Raw genomic sequence first — 16,320 nt, 5'->3', positions numbered from 1 at the left:
ACTCATTCGTGGCATGATAAGACAGGGATAATACTCCTGTCGATTTAAATATTTTGTCATGCAAGAGACTTTTCACTTCTTCTGGCCAGAAAAGGGTGTGTTCTGCCAGAGTAAGTACAACAGCCGAAGTTATGCGAGCCTTGGACTCACCAGTGGAAGACCCCGAAGCAGAAAAGTCGAACAGGTGACAGACTCTTGATTCCCGAAGATTGAACAAGGTGGGGACCGTTTGTCTTTTTTCTCTCACACCCTCTCGTGTGGCCGGATTGTATTAGTGAAATCAAGGAAAACTATCAAGTCATCCCAGCTTCTCATATCTCTCCCTCGCCTTGTTCCTCGTGACCTCGACAAAGTCAGAGTAGTGGTCTTTGGTCTTCCTCGCCGCCTCGGTCGCTGCATCTCCGAGCTTGCCGCCCTCGGCGCCGAGACCAACGCCCGCAGCATATACATCCGTGGCAATGGTGTCTGTTCGCCCGGAGCGGTCAGCACCCAGGCCCTCGCCAGCCGTCCAGCCCATCTTGCCCAAGAGTGCCGCGCCCTTTGACGGCGCGGCGACCTTCTCGGGTTCCTTGTTGGCGGGTGCAGGCTCCAAGGGAACTTTCCGCCTTGGCGCATTGGGTTGATTGTAAGCTCGTCGCCGTTCTCTGGCCCTATCGCGGTACTGTGCACCCTTTCTGGTTGGCACCATCTTGCGAGGCGTCTTGCCGATGCGAGCCAGCTGCGAGATCGCCCGGTCGATGTTGCTCTGATCGGCTAGGTTGCGGCGGTGCATCTCGCTCTCGCGTTCATGCAGTGATAGCATACCTGCCTTGGGAAACCTGCGCTGGCAGATGAGACAGTGCAAGTTCTCTCTGTCCGCATAGGACGTGTACACCTTTTCAGAGGGGATGTTCGGGGTGCTGTTCGCAGCAACACGCAGAGTGATGATATTTTGTGCCTTCCCTGCGGCTTTGAGCCTCTCCCCAGCAGCAGCTCGTTTCTCCTGGTCTGCCCTGTTCGCCTGGTGCTCCCTATTCAGGGTCTCGTGGTCACGCAAAGCCACTAGAGACGAGAATCTTCGCATACAGAGCATGCAGGACAGGCTGTCCAGGTCGCTGAAGGATGTGTAGGACTCCTTGGTCCGAGCCCGCTTCACCACCAGCGGTCGCTCGGTCGAGATGGGACTCGGCTCGACGCTGTCGTCGGCTACGGCTCGTGATTGTCCCACAAGCTCGGCACGCTTCTTGGCCCACATTTGCATCTGCGTGCCCATCACAACAGCAGGCTTGGCTGCCGCCTGGCCGAGCTTGAACTTCTTCATCTTCTTCCCAGAAGGATCCTGTGCAGTCGTGACCTCGTCAGGAGCTGTGACTCCGGGCTTTTCGGGACTGCCTGTGTTGTCCGAGGCAGACTTCTTTGATGTGTCGACGTGATCCTCTGTGACTCTCAGAGCGCTGGGGTAGACTCGATTGTCCCAGTATTTGAGGTAGATGTCCCGATTGTAGATCGGACTAAAGACGTAGTGGCGGTTATCTTCAGTCACTTGGCCAGAATGGGGAATGAAGACACCTGTGTGGATGAAGCCCACTGTCACGGGTTTTGAGGAGATTGTGATGTTTGGTGATGCACGGAACTTGGCGATGGCACCTTGCGCATCCTCAAGTGTCGCAAACTCAGCAAAGCCATATCTCATGGCCTCGTCGGTCTTCTTGTCGCGCACGAGAAAGACGCGCCGTAGAGAATCTGGCCTCGCCCCAAGACTCGCCGTTCTGACAGTGGGTGCCGTCGACTTGAGCTTATTTTGGGTATCCTTTTTCATTTCCGGCCTCGCCTCGACATAGAGCTTCTTGACGCCTTCAGCAAAGAGCTCCTCAGTGATTGTCGGATCGAGTCCACGGACGACGAGATACTGCGAAGGAATCTGCTGCGGGCACTCATCGGTCTCACCAGTCAACGGTGGGCCGTACGAGGCCACGTCTTCGCGTACACGAGGGTAATTATCTGACAAGAGTATTAGTACATGTGTCATCATTTTGTAGGCCTCAAGAGATAGACACTTGAGACCCTTCCTTCTTTGGCCAAGCAAGTCTCGTCTTCAGCCACAAATAGCGCCAGTGGGAGACAAGTCGTGGCATATGACAGTCTTTCTTGTGTGATGGCTCCAAAAGGGACTCGTCAAACTACAGGGGAACCAATGCAAGTCTGGGGAAAAGTCTCACCTGGTTTCGCTGCGCGACACCTGTGGCATCGATTCCTCGTGTTGTAGTTCAAGTACGTGCACTTCCCAGCACCGTTAGAAAATCGCCTTCAACCTCGCAATCGCATCGCTCGAGCAGCAGTGTGGATGCTCACCTCGAGACAGTTCCAATCCTGCTCGTCTCTGCCACGATCATCCCGCCCCCGCTCGTCCCTACCATTCTCGTCGTCCCGCCCGCGGCTATAGTTGATGCCCACACTGATCGGTTCCGAGTCCACACCGCGGGAGTGGGCCAGCTGGAACTCGAGACCTGGGTGGTGGAACTCAAGGAAGTGTGCAGCCTCGTTGACGTTGAAGAACTCGACGAACCCGATCCTGCGGCCGCGCTTGTTGTTCCGCAGCCGGACAACCTTGACGCTGTCGACACTGAACACCTTGGCGTCTGGAGACGCACTCGCAAAGCCGTCCAGTATGTCATCCTCCGTGGCATCGTTAGGCAAGCCCTCGACTATGATCGTGGACGAGGGCCGACCGGGCCCAACTGGCCGGCGAGGGGAGCGGGAACGGGAGTGAGGGTGTCGACGGTCGCGGTGGTCGGCCAGGTCGTCGTCGTAGGGCAGAGAGCTGTCGTAGCGGTGTGACCTCGCGTGGTGATGATGGAAGCCGGAGGGAGAAGAGCGCCGACCTTCGTCGTCTTCTTCAAAGTGGGTGTGGGCGCAGAGTTAGCCAGCAAGAACGGGCAGACATGCAAGGGGAAACAAGCACTGCAGGCTGAAGACGTCTGCAGCCCAATGCGGCTTTACCCTTCCGCGAGCGATGGTAGTCATAATCGCCCTCGTCTCCTCGATCACGTCGTCCCCGAGGCGACCTCGAGTTGCGACGATAGCTGTGGTCGTAGTCGTGGTCGCGAGACTGTGACCTGTATCGGTATCGAGATCTGTCGTCGTCGTACATTGCTTGCAACTTTTGGTGATAGACGAAGAGCAGCAGGGAAAATGGGGAGAGGGAGAGAGAGAAAGCCAAGAAGGATGAAATGACGAGGCTCAAGATTGCAGTAGAGCTCGCGATCAAAAGTTGTTTGTTGTTGGGCCTGTTGCTTGATGTCAGGCCAAACTTTAAGGTGGTTTTGGCGCTGAGCTCCAAAGGTTGCAGTGCTCAAGCAGGGGAGTAGCAACCCACTGCCGAAAGCGGCCCGGCCCTTGAGGGAAACTGGCAGACTCCATATTTCTTCCCTCATCACATATGTCAGAATTACTTGCTTTTACTTCAATATTAACTTCGATCTTCGTACAATATTTAATACCATTCCCTTGCAATATTTCACTTCTTTGTATGAGTTTCATCCTTGTTTGAATCTTGCAACTGTGCGCCATCAACGTTCTTCTAGAATACTCCAACTTCCAAACGATCACCCACCTCGTCAGTGCTCAATTTATTTCAGTTGAGATCTTCCACAACGCCCTCGGAGTTGACCTTGAGACCTTGTTCATCAATCGCTGGGCCAGTAAATTATACCTGCATATATACAACAATGACCACTGAAAATGCCGATACAACATCTGAACGGCACGAGCCAGGAATATACGTGGCTCTCACTCGCAATGTCCTCGATCCCAAGTCGATCATGGACCGTGTAAGAAGCCCAGAAGCAGGAGCAATCGTTTTGTTCGCAGGTACATTATTCATATTACCTCCTGTATGACCTCCTCTCACAATTGCAAAGGCACAACAAGAGACACGTTCGGCGCCCGCCCCGTATTTGACTTAACCTACCAATCTTACGTCCCCCTCGCCCTCACCACGCTGAACTCCATCGCTTCCTCTATCCGCCAGAAGCACAGCCTAAAGGCTATCGCCGTCGTGCACCGCCTCGGGCCCGTCCCCATCGGCGAAGAGAGCATTTTGATCGCCGTGTCGTCGCCGCACAGGCAGGCCGCGTGGCGGGCTGGCGAGGAGTGCCTTGAGGAGGTCAAGGCAAGGGCCGAGATCTGGAAGCTGGAGAGGTTCGTCGGGGATGAAGAGGGAGGCGTGTGGAGGGCGAACCGGGACGGGGTTCTGGGGGAGTGGGTGCCGCCAGCTGGGAGCAGCGGTGTTGTGGAGGGAAAAGAGGAGCAGAAGGTGGTTCCGGAAACGATGGGCCCGGTCATTAGGGCGAGGAGACCGGGTGAGAGAGGCCATGGCCCGGTGGTCAATCCAAAACCTCATGTGCCGCCTGGAGCCTGAATTATGTTTGACAGACACATCAAACTGTCACATACACGCGCGCACGCACACACCGAAGACGATATGGAAAAGGAATGGCTTTATTCTGCCACATGGCATTCATTTACTCATATTTGTATCTGCTATCTAAGTATGTACTGCTTCCCCAAATCCTCCAAAACAAGAAATCGCCAATTGATACCCCCAAAGAAGTGTCTGAATGATCCCAGCTAAGATGATATCTAGAACTGTCTACAGCCAGAAAAGAAGGCCTCCCGACATGGCAAATGCAAGCGTAATCCCGACAACGCTCATGAGACCTTCGTATGTAGGTGGGCTGCGACCCATGGCGGCTGATTTCTTAGTCGAGGTCGCTGCGAGGAAATGTTAGCAGAGAGTACCCAGACTGGGACGAAGAGTGATGGTTAAAGAAGAAAAGGAAGAGCCAAGAAGACGAAAGTAATATTTAGGAAACAAGTGCTTTGGTCTGAACGCAGACAACAACAGAAACATACCCGAAGCACTTCCGCTGCTCGTCCCCGTTGTGCTCGTCCCGGTGGTGGAAGTCGACGTACCACTACTGCTACTGCTACTCGCGGACTGGCTCGCCACACCGCTAAAGGCCGGCATGCTCGACTCCCCCGCGCTGAGGGCCTGCACGTTGGTGCTCGTGCTGTTCAGGTTGGCCTGCGCCAGGCCGATCTGCAGGTTGTCCAGGTCGTAGACGACATAGGCGCTCCTCAGGAACGAGTCGCCCAGGATTGCATACTCGGCCTGCCGCGCCGCGCTTCCTGTCCCTTCCGGCCCGCCGCCGCCGCCACCACCAGACTCGTCAGATTCGTCGCCGATGTTCTGGATGCCAAACAGGCACGGGTTGGCAAAGGGGATGGAGGTGGGCACCTCGTCCCCCGAGATGACGTCCAAGACGAGCTCGTCGCGGGGGACGACGATAGACGCAGTGCTGTTGATGCGGAAGGTGAATTCGACGTCGAGGCTGCAGTCCACGAGGGCCAGGCTGGATCCGAGCTCGGTGTACTCGTAGGCGCCGACGGCGGAGAAGAGGGACGTGGCGATGTCATCAGGGAGGTAGCTGAGGGTGGTCCCGGAGTCGAGGATGGAGTCGAGGCTGCCATCGTCGTCGGACAGGCTCTGGTTGTAGGTTGTGCCGTTGGACGAGGCAAACGAGAGGCCCGTCAGGCCGACCGTGAAGCTGCTGTAGTTCTTGGACTCGGCGTCTGGCAGGATGGGCACGACGACAAGGTCGCCAATGAACTTTTCCGTGTCCACTCCTCCGAACAGGATGTTCCCCGTCGAGGAGTAATAATCATTCAGGTAGAGCGAGTAGGCCATGGTGCTCACAACGCTCTGGTTCACCATGGACACCACCAGGTTCGAGTAGACCGCCTGGGCCGCCTCGTTCAGCTCAAACCCGATGCCCAGAACGCCAGTGCCCACGGCCGTCTTGTCGGCCAGGCCCATCTGCAGGTTCTTGACCGTCTTGCCGCCAATCAAGAAGTCATCCGTAATATAGTCGCCCGCCGCGGTGGTCCCGTCGGCATACTCGATCTCGAACCCGCCAGGTATGAGGTCCTTGTACGTCGAGCTCTCGGAGGCGTTGTACGTCGCCCCACAGGTCTCCTGGTCGACGACCTGCAGCTTCTTCTCCGTGCACAGGTCGGCATCGGCAGAGATGACAAACGCATCACTGCTCCCTGTGTCGAGGACCATGGTCAGGGTCTGCCCGGGTGTGCCCACCGAGACCGTCGCATAGTAGCCGCCCTCGGTGATGTTGTTGACCAGAGACTCGGTGAGGGTGGCGCGCTTGCTGAGTCGAGGGTTTCTCTTCTGGACGGACTTGGCTGGACTTCTGGCCACTGGTATTGTGACAACGTCTGCTACGGCTGTGGACGCCAGCGCCAGGAGCGCAGCTGTGTCACCTGGCCTCATGTCGGGATAAGGGCAGATGAGGGAAGGGGTGAGAGGAGCACAGTGAACGAGGATCGCTTGTTTGGTGCAGTTATCGTGCTGAGCAGAGGATATTTACCAGTCGTCGTCGTCGTTGTCAAGAAGCTCAAAAGGAAGAAATGCTGTCTTGTGGCGTCGTTGCAAATTTCGGACTCAAGCAGGTAATGATTACAGTACTGCCGTGCAGATCAAGACGAGTGGCGACGCTGAATATGCAGATACCACTTCCTGTTTCTTCTTCTTCAAGCCACTCCGATCCGGTGTGACAGCTTCTCTGGTGTTTGACACACAACAGTTGACTCTGAGCTGCAGTGGCCAAGCTGAGGTGATTCAAAACAATTTATGAATAGTCGTCAAAAAGTAAATCAAAACAATGAGGCGCTCAACGTTTCTCACTTCGGGGATCGGTTGTGAATAGAAGGCTCTCCTTTTTGTGGGGATCGACGAAAAGTACTGACATCACATACTACGTATTCGCTTTTTTTTGCCTTCCTTCTTTTTTCCCCTTGCAAGGGAAAGGGTTAGAGTGAGTGAGAAAACGAAAAGAAAAAAGGACCTCTGCTGGGTAGGTAGAGGATCAGCACCTTGCTACATGCAGGTCGTCAGCATGTGAGTAGGTCTGCACAGCAGGTGGGAATAGGTTCCATCGTCGTCATCCTGCGGCGAATCCAACCGGGGCGCGAGTGCAAGTGCAAAGCCCCCAACCAGGTTGGAACTAAACTATTTGCTGGACCATTCAGAGACCAGAAGAGAGAAATCCATGGGCCCTACTTCAGGTACCAACCGATGGGACAAAATCTGGCCAGATCGCCGGGGCCACACTCCCTTCTCTCGTTCTGGCGTACATCTTTTGGCAGGACGCAGCATATGGGCTAGCTTTATTGGTTCGACCGTGTCTTGTGACTTTTGCGCAAAGTAAAGTACCGTGTCGTTCAGGGGGGGGGCGCCCCTGGTAGAGAAACGTATGAGGGCTTGGTGCCCGGCGCTTTTCCCGCCCTGGGGCGGATGTTCATGATTGCGTGGCCCCCATATTTTCTTTGTCTACCCTCTTAAATCGCCCCCTTGGTAATCGACCTGGCAGAAACTCGGCCTAGGTCTTCCTAGTACCGTCTTAATGGTACAAGGGGACTGACCTACATACCAGCTGGTATCGTGATAATTCCGTTAAAGACGGCAAAAATTGCACGTCGGAAGAGGTCCCTTTTTGGCTGCGGCCTCCCAACGAAACATTTCTCGCTCCATGGTTCGCGTTGTGGCGTACAAAACGTGCAGAAATGGCAACATAGTTCAGCTTCCCGGAGATCCCTCTTTGTCTCGTTTTGTCTCAGCGGCCAATATCGCATGTCTCTCCTTTTCATTGCTATGTACGACAAGGTACTCCCCACAGCTGCCGTTTTAGCCGGATCGACCACGTCTTGCCTGCCTGGCGTGCACTCTACCTAAAGCAGCACAGTCCAGGTATCTTCATCGACTAATTAACGACTCTCATACGTGACGAGCCAGTTCCAGTGGCCACCTCTCGCCTTAGAGGGCGAGATGTTGCACGTGCCTCCAGCCCATTGCTGATATGCTGTGCAGCTTTTCTTTCTCTATTGCAACTTCGTATCCTGTCCTACTACCACACACTACCTCGTACTATGTCAATGCGGGTGTGTTTCTCAAAGCACCGCACAGATGCATCACATCTGCTCTAGGATACCACCTGCCGAGAATTGATGCCGTGTGGGATGAGCTTTGATCTGGATGAGATTCGAAACCCACCTTTGTCGCCTGCACGTGGCTGGAAAGGTAGGAATCCAATTAATTATCTGCAGCAAGGGAGACTGTGCCCGGCAACCCCCAGGCCGCGAAGGTCGTCCGCACCGCGTAACTCACTTGATGCAACCTTGGTATGCGCCTTCTGATTCGCATGTGTTGTTACCAGTCTCAGCTCTGCCAACTTCAACAACACTCATCATTGTGTCTGAGAGCTCGCAAGGTTTCGACCCGAGGACTGCAGCTTGCGTCTCCTTTCCAGTCCAGTTGCCCCCCCCCCCCTGCAGTCGCATCGATTAATTTACAAAATGAGACCTTGAGCCGCACTGGGGTTAGGCTCTTTCATTTTCATCGGCTCTCGCATATTTAATGAGCCCTTTAATGAATCTTTTCCGGATTCAATTCAATGTTGTAGAGCCTCTAGCCTGAAAACACAGATCACATCAATTATTTTCTTATGGGCCTGGGGAAACAGAACTTAGAAGCAAAGATAAAAGAGAGAAAGGAAATCAAACACTATTGATATTCTCGAAAGACTGAGTCCTGATGTCGAAGTGGTCTCCAACGTCTTCAAGTCCGGGGTAGCAATGTCCCATCTCTTGCACGTCCCTATAGGTTTGAATATCTTGCAACTTGGGTATAGACCTCTTTACTATGAGTTCCATTAGCAAACTGAAGACACTCCGGTACCTCCACTAGCATCTCCTTATTGCTGCTGAGACAAATTAGGGACGTTCCTTTTCTCCAGCGACGAGACGTTTTCGCATTTAAGCTCCGTATACTTGTTATTAGTAAATCAGTCTATTTATTTAAGCTTAAGTACTCAAGTACTTATTGCGAAAGGCTTCATGTCTCCCGGTCTATAATTGTGGGCATTGTTAGCAAGGATCAACTAATAATGATGCACAGATGATTGAGTAATTCGAGCACCACAGATGATGTTTCCGAGGTCAAATGCGATACAATCTCATTCAAAAATGTGTCCTCGAATGTTTTCATCTCATAATATCAGATTTGCGAGCCCAGTGGGCCTATGAAATGAATTTGCCTATCATTGAACGACACAGCAGATGGCAGGCAAGGCAGTTAGACCAACAGTGGTGCTGCTTGGCGACCATTAGACGAAAAACACCATGCTTTTACATCTTGGAAACTTCTACAACATGATATGTGACACAACGAGGCACCTCACATAGGACTCCTGGCTTAACAGCATAAAATTCAACATTGAAAAAAGTCTGATTCATTTTGGTGGTGAACGGTCAAGGAATAGTCGCTGCAGTTGCGGTTACAGCCGCCACTAAATACTTGATGGATTCTCCGCTATCGCCCTTGCCAATCGCAAACTTTTCAGGTGGTGTGGTTGTATCACGACTCAAGACTCGCGACTTCTCTCTTTTCAATTTCCATCTGCCAACATCAAAGAGAAGGCCCAACCCTGGAGGATGAGATTCCCCATATAAAAAGGTAGGTGCAAACAAGCATGAGTCATCTTCTTTTCAAGGCCAGAAAAGCTAAAAAGTAACTTGCAGACAACTTCATCAGCTGAGTGACCACCAATTCAACTGAATCGTCTTCACATCGGCGAGAGTGCAGGAAAGGCTGCATCGCCGTGACTCTTTTGTCCACCAACCTCCCACCATCATCACCATCAAACTTGTCTTGAGAACAGCCAACCAGCAAAGATGACCGAACAAGTCCTGTCGATCGACCTCAAGTCGCTCCCCAAGGTTGCGTCAGGCAAGGTGCGCGACCTGTACGACCTCGACGCCGAGACGATGCTCTTCGTCTCCTCGGACCGCACCTCAGCCTACGATGTGATCATGGACAACGGCGTGCCCGGCCGTGGCACCATCCTGACCATGATCAGTGCCTTCTGGTTCCGCCTCCTCTCGCAGAAGGTCCCAGGTCTGAAGACCCATTTCGTCACCCTCCAACCGCCCGCCGACCGCCTGAGCCAGGACGAGCTCCCCTTGGTACGTGGCCGCAGCATGCAGGTGCGGAAGCTCAAGATCTTCCCCGTCGAGGCCATTGTGCGCGGCTACCTCGCAGGGTCGGCATGGAACGAGTACAAGACCCACGGCACCGTGCACGGCATGCAGATGCCTCAGGGCCTGCGCCAGTGTGAGGCCCTCCCGCAGGGGCCCATCTACACGCCCAGCACCAAGGCCGAGTATGGGGAGCACGACGAAAACATCACGCCCGAGAAGGCCGCCGAGATCATCGGGAACCCAGACCACGCCAAGCGGATCGAGGAGCTGGCCCTGGCTGTCTTCAAGGCCGGCTCCGCGCATGCCCGCGAGAAGGGCATCTTGATTGCCGACACCAAGTTTGAGTTTGGGCTAGACGAGGCTACGGGCGAGGTCGTGCTTGTGGATGAGTGTCTGACGCCCGACTCGAGCCGTATGTGGCCCGCGGACAAGTACGAGGTCGGGAGGGACCAGGAGAGCTTCGACAAGCAGATCATCCGCAACTGGCTGACGAGGGAGGGCCTGAAGGGCAAGCAGGGAGTCAGCCTTCCCGAGGAGGTCAGGCAAGCGACGCTGGGGAAGTACAAGGATGTTTTCCAGAGACTTACGGGGACGACGGTGGAGGATGCATTGGTCAAGGAGGGCCTCTGAACTGGGGGTGGTCTCTCGGTGCAGGACTGTCTCTTTATTTATCCTTCAAGTCATGCATACTCAAACACTTATTGCCGTTTGTTTGTGTTTGTTCTCCATCATGGCGAAGATACCTCTCAAAGCTACGTGCTCAGGTCCTTAAGTCGCATGTTGGCCACTGACTCCTACGTTTATTTAAAACATGAATCCACGTCGACGTGTAAAGACTATGATGTGCTTCAAGCCTCTACACAAAACACTCAAACAACACACATCATAGTGGTCCTAAAGCAGGGCAACTTATAAGCGGTAATCCTGTAGGTACGTTCCAGCAAGATGTTGCTGGTTCGCCCTTGTAAACATCATACCACCATTTCCATCGACGCTCTTGCTACTGGCCAACCCGATCTCCGCCGCCGAGCTTGATACCTTTGAGGTCGAAATTTGGTCTGCGGAGGTCCATAGCCCGCTCCAATCTTCAGCCTCTGGTGCAAACCCGAACATGAGGCCGTCCGAGGTGGCCCAGTCGTCACCGCTCAACCCTCGCTGTGAAAATGGGTAGGGGTCCAGTGGCTGATGCAGAGACGAAGAGGTGACTGAAGGTGGTCCGGCCGGCGCGAAGTCACTCGAGGGCTGCTGCTGCACCAGAGAGTGGCACTGAGCGAGGCAGGTGGGTGGTACTGCCACCCAGCTCTCATCTGGCTCGTCTGGCGTTTGTAGGCAGTGCTTCCGGGGCTCCTTGAACTCCTCCAGTAGCTTCAGCTGCAGGTCGCGTACGATCTCGACGAGCTGGCCCTTGAGGTTCTCTTCGATGGGGATCAGTTCTCGCTCGATCCGTTTTTCTAGTTCGGACCTGACTCTTCTCGGGAGCTCGCTGCGAACAAACTCCTCGTACTGCGCGAGTTCGGACGTCCTGTTGGCAGCTGGGCTCTCAGCTGGGGTCGGAAGTTCATAGTCTGATGTAGAAGCGATTCAAATCATTATCAGCATTTGCCCTCCTGCCTTTTTATGCCAATTTTCCTTTTAAACGCATGGGTATACAACAATGTTGACAGGTTGTTCGGCTTACAGGGGGTAGGCACGGTGAGATCGTCTGGAAAGCATATCTTGTATACCTCCACCCACTTCTCTTCTTCCGTCTTTTCTGACCTCTTTCGACTCCTGAGTCGTCTCTCCTGAGACAGCCCTATGCCTTCCAACGTGGGCTCGGCCGACTGCGCTGTGTGGCGCTTCTGGCAGGGAATTTCCGACAACGAATGCTCTCGAAGCAGGTCCTCGTTGTTGAAGACCTTATGGCATCGGAGACAATAGACCGGTAACGTGTGGCAGCGATATATATGCTCTCTGTTCTGGTGTTAGTCGTCCGTGTACTTTTATTGGCATATGCTGGTATGGCTGTTAAGAGGAAATCACAACAAGCAACTCACTTTAGACGATGGGTAGTTTTCCATCCTGGTCCAACACACGATCGCTCCTCCTGGTACCGACGCGGGTTCCGCTTGAAGAATGGACAAGCAAGCCTTTTCGGCTGCGTCTCCCCATCCTTGATTCTTTTTTTCAGCCGCGGCCGCTTGTCGTCCTCGTCAGAGTCCGAGTCACCGCTCTCACCACCATCATCACTCCGGCTCGCACGGCGTTTTCCACTGCGGTTGGCACCGGCTCTGACCCTTCCTCCTCCGGCTGCTGCTCCTCCTCCAAGGTGCTCAGACGATCTGCTTGGCACAGACGACCTGGATGATGGTGTATCGCATACTGAGGTCCCTGTTCCATTCTGCGTGTGCATGTTTGCGCACACAGCAAAGAAATACTCCATGAGTCGGTCCAGGAGCGTTCGAATCTGCTCCTCTCGTGAGGCGAATCCGACGGAGGAGGCATCTGAGGACATTGAGCATGTGGTGGTGCTCGAGCTCGTGAGTGAAGTCGCCGGCGACGACTCTGACACCGTATCTACGCTGATACATTTTGTGTCGGGTATTGACACTGGCTGTCCAGCCTCGACATCACTGTGAGGAAGGGTCTCCTTTTCCAGGCTCAGACCAACCATGCTGCTTTGTATCTCAGCAGCCGTGACGTGTTTCTTTATCTGTTCTTCTACTCATCTGCGATTAGCCAAAAGTAAAAGGAGAAGAAGAAAAGGAAGGAAAAAGTCATTCTCTTCAAAGACGACGAATACTAATCATTACTCACGATGTTCTCGCTGTGCGGCACCAATCTGATCACGCTGGCCCTCAGCAACGTTGAGCGCACTCCTACTCAGCCCACGCAGCGCAACCGACAAGGCCGACACCTGGTCCCTTGCCTGCTTCTGAGGTTCTCGACGTTTGGCAAACTCCGTCTTGACACTTGCCGAAGTCATCTGGTGATTGCAGGAGCTCTTTCCCAGGCTCTGTGCTGCCACTCCTCCTCCTCCTTCCTTGGACGAGCTCGACGAGGCCTTCCAGGTCGACCACGGCGTGATGCTGCTGCTGCCCGCCGCCTCTGAGCAGGTCCGCGACGCCCAGCTCCCACACTCCTTGAGGCTTGCGCGCGGGCTGGTGTCGCAGGTTCTGTCGGCGATTCGGCACTGTTCGAGGATGGACCTGGAGAGGACGGCATCTGTGCTCTCCGGGACGGAGGCGGACAAGAGACATCTTCTCGTCGAGGGTTTGGGCGGAGAGGCACCTGGGATATCCACGGGCGAGGCTGTCGATCGCCAGGTCATGTTCCGGCCGGTGCAGAAGGAGAGCGACCTCCCTATGATTCCCTGGTTGCGACGGGGCGCAAAGCCACCGTACGATACGTCTGCCATGTTTGTTTGTTTATGGGTTGTGTTGTGGTGTGGGGGGAAGAGGTGGACCCTCTTTCTCAGACTGGTATTACTTTCTTGTTTTTCTTTTCTTTTCTTTCCTCCCCTTACCTGTCCCACGGTGTGAAGGGGAAGAAAGGGGCTCGTCAGGATGGCTACGGTACCTCTTATGGTGGGGAGATCTTATGGCTGACAAGTATGACCTAAGTATGTAATCAGGGGTCTTCTCGTTCATAATGTGGTTTTGCGCAAATCCGCAAAACAGCCTAAGCGTAGGCGGCTGCTTGGGCTGAGCGGAGAGTTGCAGTGGTCACCTTACCCTCCCACAGGCTGCGCCGCAAGCCAGTGCAATGCATGATGACACAAGGGTCCAATGATACGATAAAGTGAACTAGTTAATCGGCAATCAAGATTCAGGCAATCTAAACAAAGGGAGAGCGTGCTGACTGATTATGCCCCTTGATTATGCTCCAACAACAAAACATATGAATGATGTGCTTGAGCATGCCGTTCAAAATTTATGATGTTCCGATTAATGATAATAATATCAATGAGGTCGTTCGTCTATTATGAAAATCCCCACACGCTATGTATATGTATAATAGAACATCGAAGGAGGCCCTTAAAGATAATTACACATAAAAATGGCAACAAACCCCCTCTCACCCTCCTCTTCGACCAGCCAATATTGTCATCGTATCCATCACAAAACTATTACCACCCCTTCACTTCTTTCCATACTATGGCCTGTCTCGCCCGCACTTGTCCCAGCTCGTGTCGTTCATGGTATAGTGCCACTCGGTAAGGTGGTCCAGCAAGGCGTCATCGATCCCGCGGTTCGCCTTTGCGAAGATGAGCTCGTATGGGTGCACGTTGGAACCGAAGTAGTTGCCGGCACCCAGATGGTCCGACTGGGGACCTAGGACCTCGCAGTACTCCTTGGGCGTGTATGCGTGGACCGAGGTCAGCATCACGTCCACTTCGAAACCTTGCGACCGGATGAGGCGTGCCATGCCTATCTCGGCGTGGACCTGGACGACGACAGCAGCAGACAAGCGTTAGTCAAATGAAAAATAGAGTGGAAGCATGAGAAATAGGAACAAAAGGGGGGAGGGGGGGGGGGGCAATCTTACCGCCTGGGCGTAGTCGCTGTAGCAGACCGAGTATCCGACTGGTAGCTCTGCACCACCCCATGGAGGGGTGTCAAGAGGCACCGAGTATGCATATGTCGGATCCAGTAATATCTTCATGCCGACTCTGTCTGTGGCAAGAAGCATTGACTGGACGTGAGGGCTGGGAACGCAGTGGTACGAAAGGCCAACAAGCTAGCAGAACGACAAAAAAGAGCATTGTTAATAATGAACTTGACAATCGCTACCGACCTTGTAGTGTTTGGTTGTATACATCCCCCCCCCCCCCTTCTTTCTTTCTGACCAACACACACGCCCTAGATGGAAAAGAATGCGGTTTGTTACTACGTACCTTGACCGTATCCGAGAGCTTGTTCAAGAAGGCATCGGTCCAGCACTCATCACTCCAAACGGGGAGAAAAGGCCCGCGGATGCTGGCGTTCAGGGTGATGAAGCGCTTATACTTCATCCACAGGCCATCCTTGGCCAGGACCTGGCCAAAGGCGCCAATGTCATAGCAGGTGTTCTCCCGCTGGACAATTTTGACGTTCTCCAGGTTGGTGGGGATCATGCCGACTGCATCCGTCTCGCCGTTGAAGATGAAGATGAAGTCGGCCCGCGCGTGCAGCCCTCTCTTGACAAAGAACTCAAGATTCTCCCTGGCGTTGTCGGACTCGGCATAGGCGTACAGGATCAGAGGCCGGTCGCGCCCGTGGCTTGGGTCAAAGACAGCCTGGTTGGTGTGGAGTTTTTTTGATATCGGTTTCTGGTCCAGGCCGTCCTCGTCGAAGAACAGAGGCTGGCTGTACAGGCCCACAAATAACAAGGCGACGAGTATGGTCGACAGTAGTATCCCTCGCCAGCGGGTCGTGGACTGCTTGGAAGACGAGCCGGTGGTCTTCAGCTGGACCGCCATGATTCATGAGAGCAGGAGGAAACGTTAACCATATGAAACAAGGAGTGACAGGTATTAGTACTATCGATGGGAAAAAGACACAAAAGTCCAGGTATTATCGTATTGTTGGTGTGTGTAATTGGCAAAGACACGAACAAAAGTTCCATCACGAGAGAGAAAGGAAGAGGGATGTGGGAAATCTTATTCGCCCTCTCTGTCCATATTAATTAGTTTTCCCTTGCGTACTTTAACAAGTCAGGGGGGGCGATATCCTCAGGAATGTGAAGGACACCATACTGGAGCGCGGTCGAACGCGGCGTGGCACGGTGCAAGGGCGTGAACCGCCTCTCAAAGGTGAGACATATGCTAGCCAGTCGCGAGCACGTTGAGGCAATATAACCATTTGCAATAATGCAGAATCATTTGCATGCCAGTCAAGACTCAGAAACCCCACGCAGCATGCTCTAGGCCTGCCAAAGACCCGCCGAAAAGTCACCACATCATCAGGCGCTTTTGAAAGAATTGGTCCACAATGTAATTACTTGCGTAGTCTCAACATGCTAGCCATCGTTAGAGACCACTGAGTTTTGGTTCATTGTCAATAATTTTGGTAGACCCGAACAACAACAATAGAATCTGACAACAAACATGTCTACACATGACAGCTAAGGTAGGTAGTTGCGTAGTTGTGCAATTACACCGGACAAAGTCTAGTCTCAGCGGAGTAAATATCGGCAATGGCGCAATTTGGGGACGTCGAAGTCTGCACGGCAGACTCCTGGAATTGGTCCTTGATCACGCTAATCCGTAAA

The 16,320-nt window shown here is 53.5% G+C and overlaps 6 protein-coding genes across 6 annotated transcripts; 2 read left to right on the top strand and 4 right to left on the bottom strand.

Moving 5' to 3' along the window:
- Positions 1-298: 298 nt before the first annotated feature.
- M406DRAFT_258757 (uncharacterized protein) lies at positions 299-2,721 on the bottom strand (the record flags this gene model as incomplete). The annotated part of the gene is made up of 4 exons (XM_040917251.1): positions 299-1,956; positions 2,199-2,259; positions 2,332-2,562; positions 2,611-2,721. Coding segments are annotated over 4 exons (2,061 nt in total), but the record flags the coding sequence as incomplete, so codon positions are not given.
- A 709-nt stretch (positions 2,722-3,430) lies between these two features.
- M406DRAFT_322839 (Molybdopterin biosynthesis MoaE) lies at positions 3,431-4,555 on the top strand. The gene is made up of 2 exons (XM_040919700.1): positions 3,431-3,849; positions 3,900-4,555. The coding sequence occupies exons 1-2, from the start codon at positions 3,708-3,710 to the stop codon at positions 4,397-4,399; spliced, it is 642 nt and encodes a 213-aa protein (XP_040775990.1). The 5' UTR covers positions 3,431-3,707; the 3' UTR covers positions 4,400-4,555.
- A 75-nt stretch (positions 4,556-4,630) lies between these two features.
- Positions 4,631-6,325, bottom strand: M406DRAFT_258346 (acid protease; the record flags this gene model as incomplete). Its single annotated transcript, XM_040917227.1, has 2 exons — positions 4,631-4,752; positions 4,903-6,325. 2 exons carry the CDS (start codon positions 6,323-6,325, stop codon positions 4,631-4,633), a joined length of 1,545 nt encoding a protein of 514 aa, XP_040775989.1.
- Positions 6,326-9,552: 3,227 nt separating this feature from the next.
- Ade1 lies at positions 9,553-10,781 on the top strand. The gene is made up of 2 exons (XM_040926009.1): positions 9,553-9,565; positions 9,631-10,781. The coding sequence occupies exon 2, from the start codon at positions 9,784-9,786 to the stop codon at positions 10,717-10,719; it is 936 nt and encodes a 311-aa protein (XP_040775988.1). The 5' UTR covers positions 9,553-9,565; positions 9,631-9,783; the 3' UTR covers positions 10,720-10,781.
- A 1,474-nt stretch (positions 10,782-12,255) lies between these two features.
- Positions 12,256-13,486, bottom strand: M406DRAFT_331340 (uncharacterized protein; the record flags this gene model as incomplete). The annotated part of the gene is made up of 2 exons (XM_040920620.1): positions 12,256-12,428; positions 12,886-13,486. 2 exons carry the CDS (start codon positions 13,484-13,486, stop codon positions 12,256-12,258), a joined length of 774 nt encoding a protein of 257 aa, XP_040775987.1.
- Positions 13,487-14,029: 543 nt separating this feature from the next.
- Positions 14,030-15,669, bottom strand: M406DRAFT_356769 (uncharacterized protein). The gene is made up of 3 exons (XM_040923523.1): positions 14,966-15,669; positions 14,617-14,808; positions 14,030-14,514 (listed from the first exon to the last, which is right to left on the bottom strand). The coding sequence occupies exons 1-3, from the start codon at positions 15,527-15,529 to the stop codon at positions 14,224-14,226; spliced, it is 1,047 nt and encodes a 348-aa protein (XP_040775986.1). The 5' UTR covers positions 15,530-15,669; the 3' UTR covers positions 14,030-14,223.
- Between the last annotated feature and the right edge of the window lie 651 nt (positions 15,670-16,320).

The sequence above is a fragment of the Cryphonectria parasitica genome (genome assembly GCF_011745365.1).
Source record: "Cryphonectria parasitica EP155 unplaced genomic scaffold M406scaffold_5, whole genome shotgun sequence".
Classification (NCBI taxonomy): Eukaryota; Fungi; Ascomycota; class Sordariomycetes; order Diaporthales; family Cryphonectriaceae; genus Cryphonectria; species Cryphonectria parasitica.
Note: the sequence above shows the minus strand (reverse complement) of the source record. Positions and strands in the feature narration are given on the sequence as shown.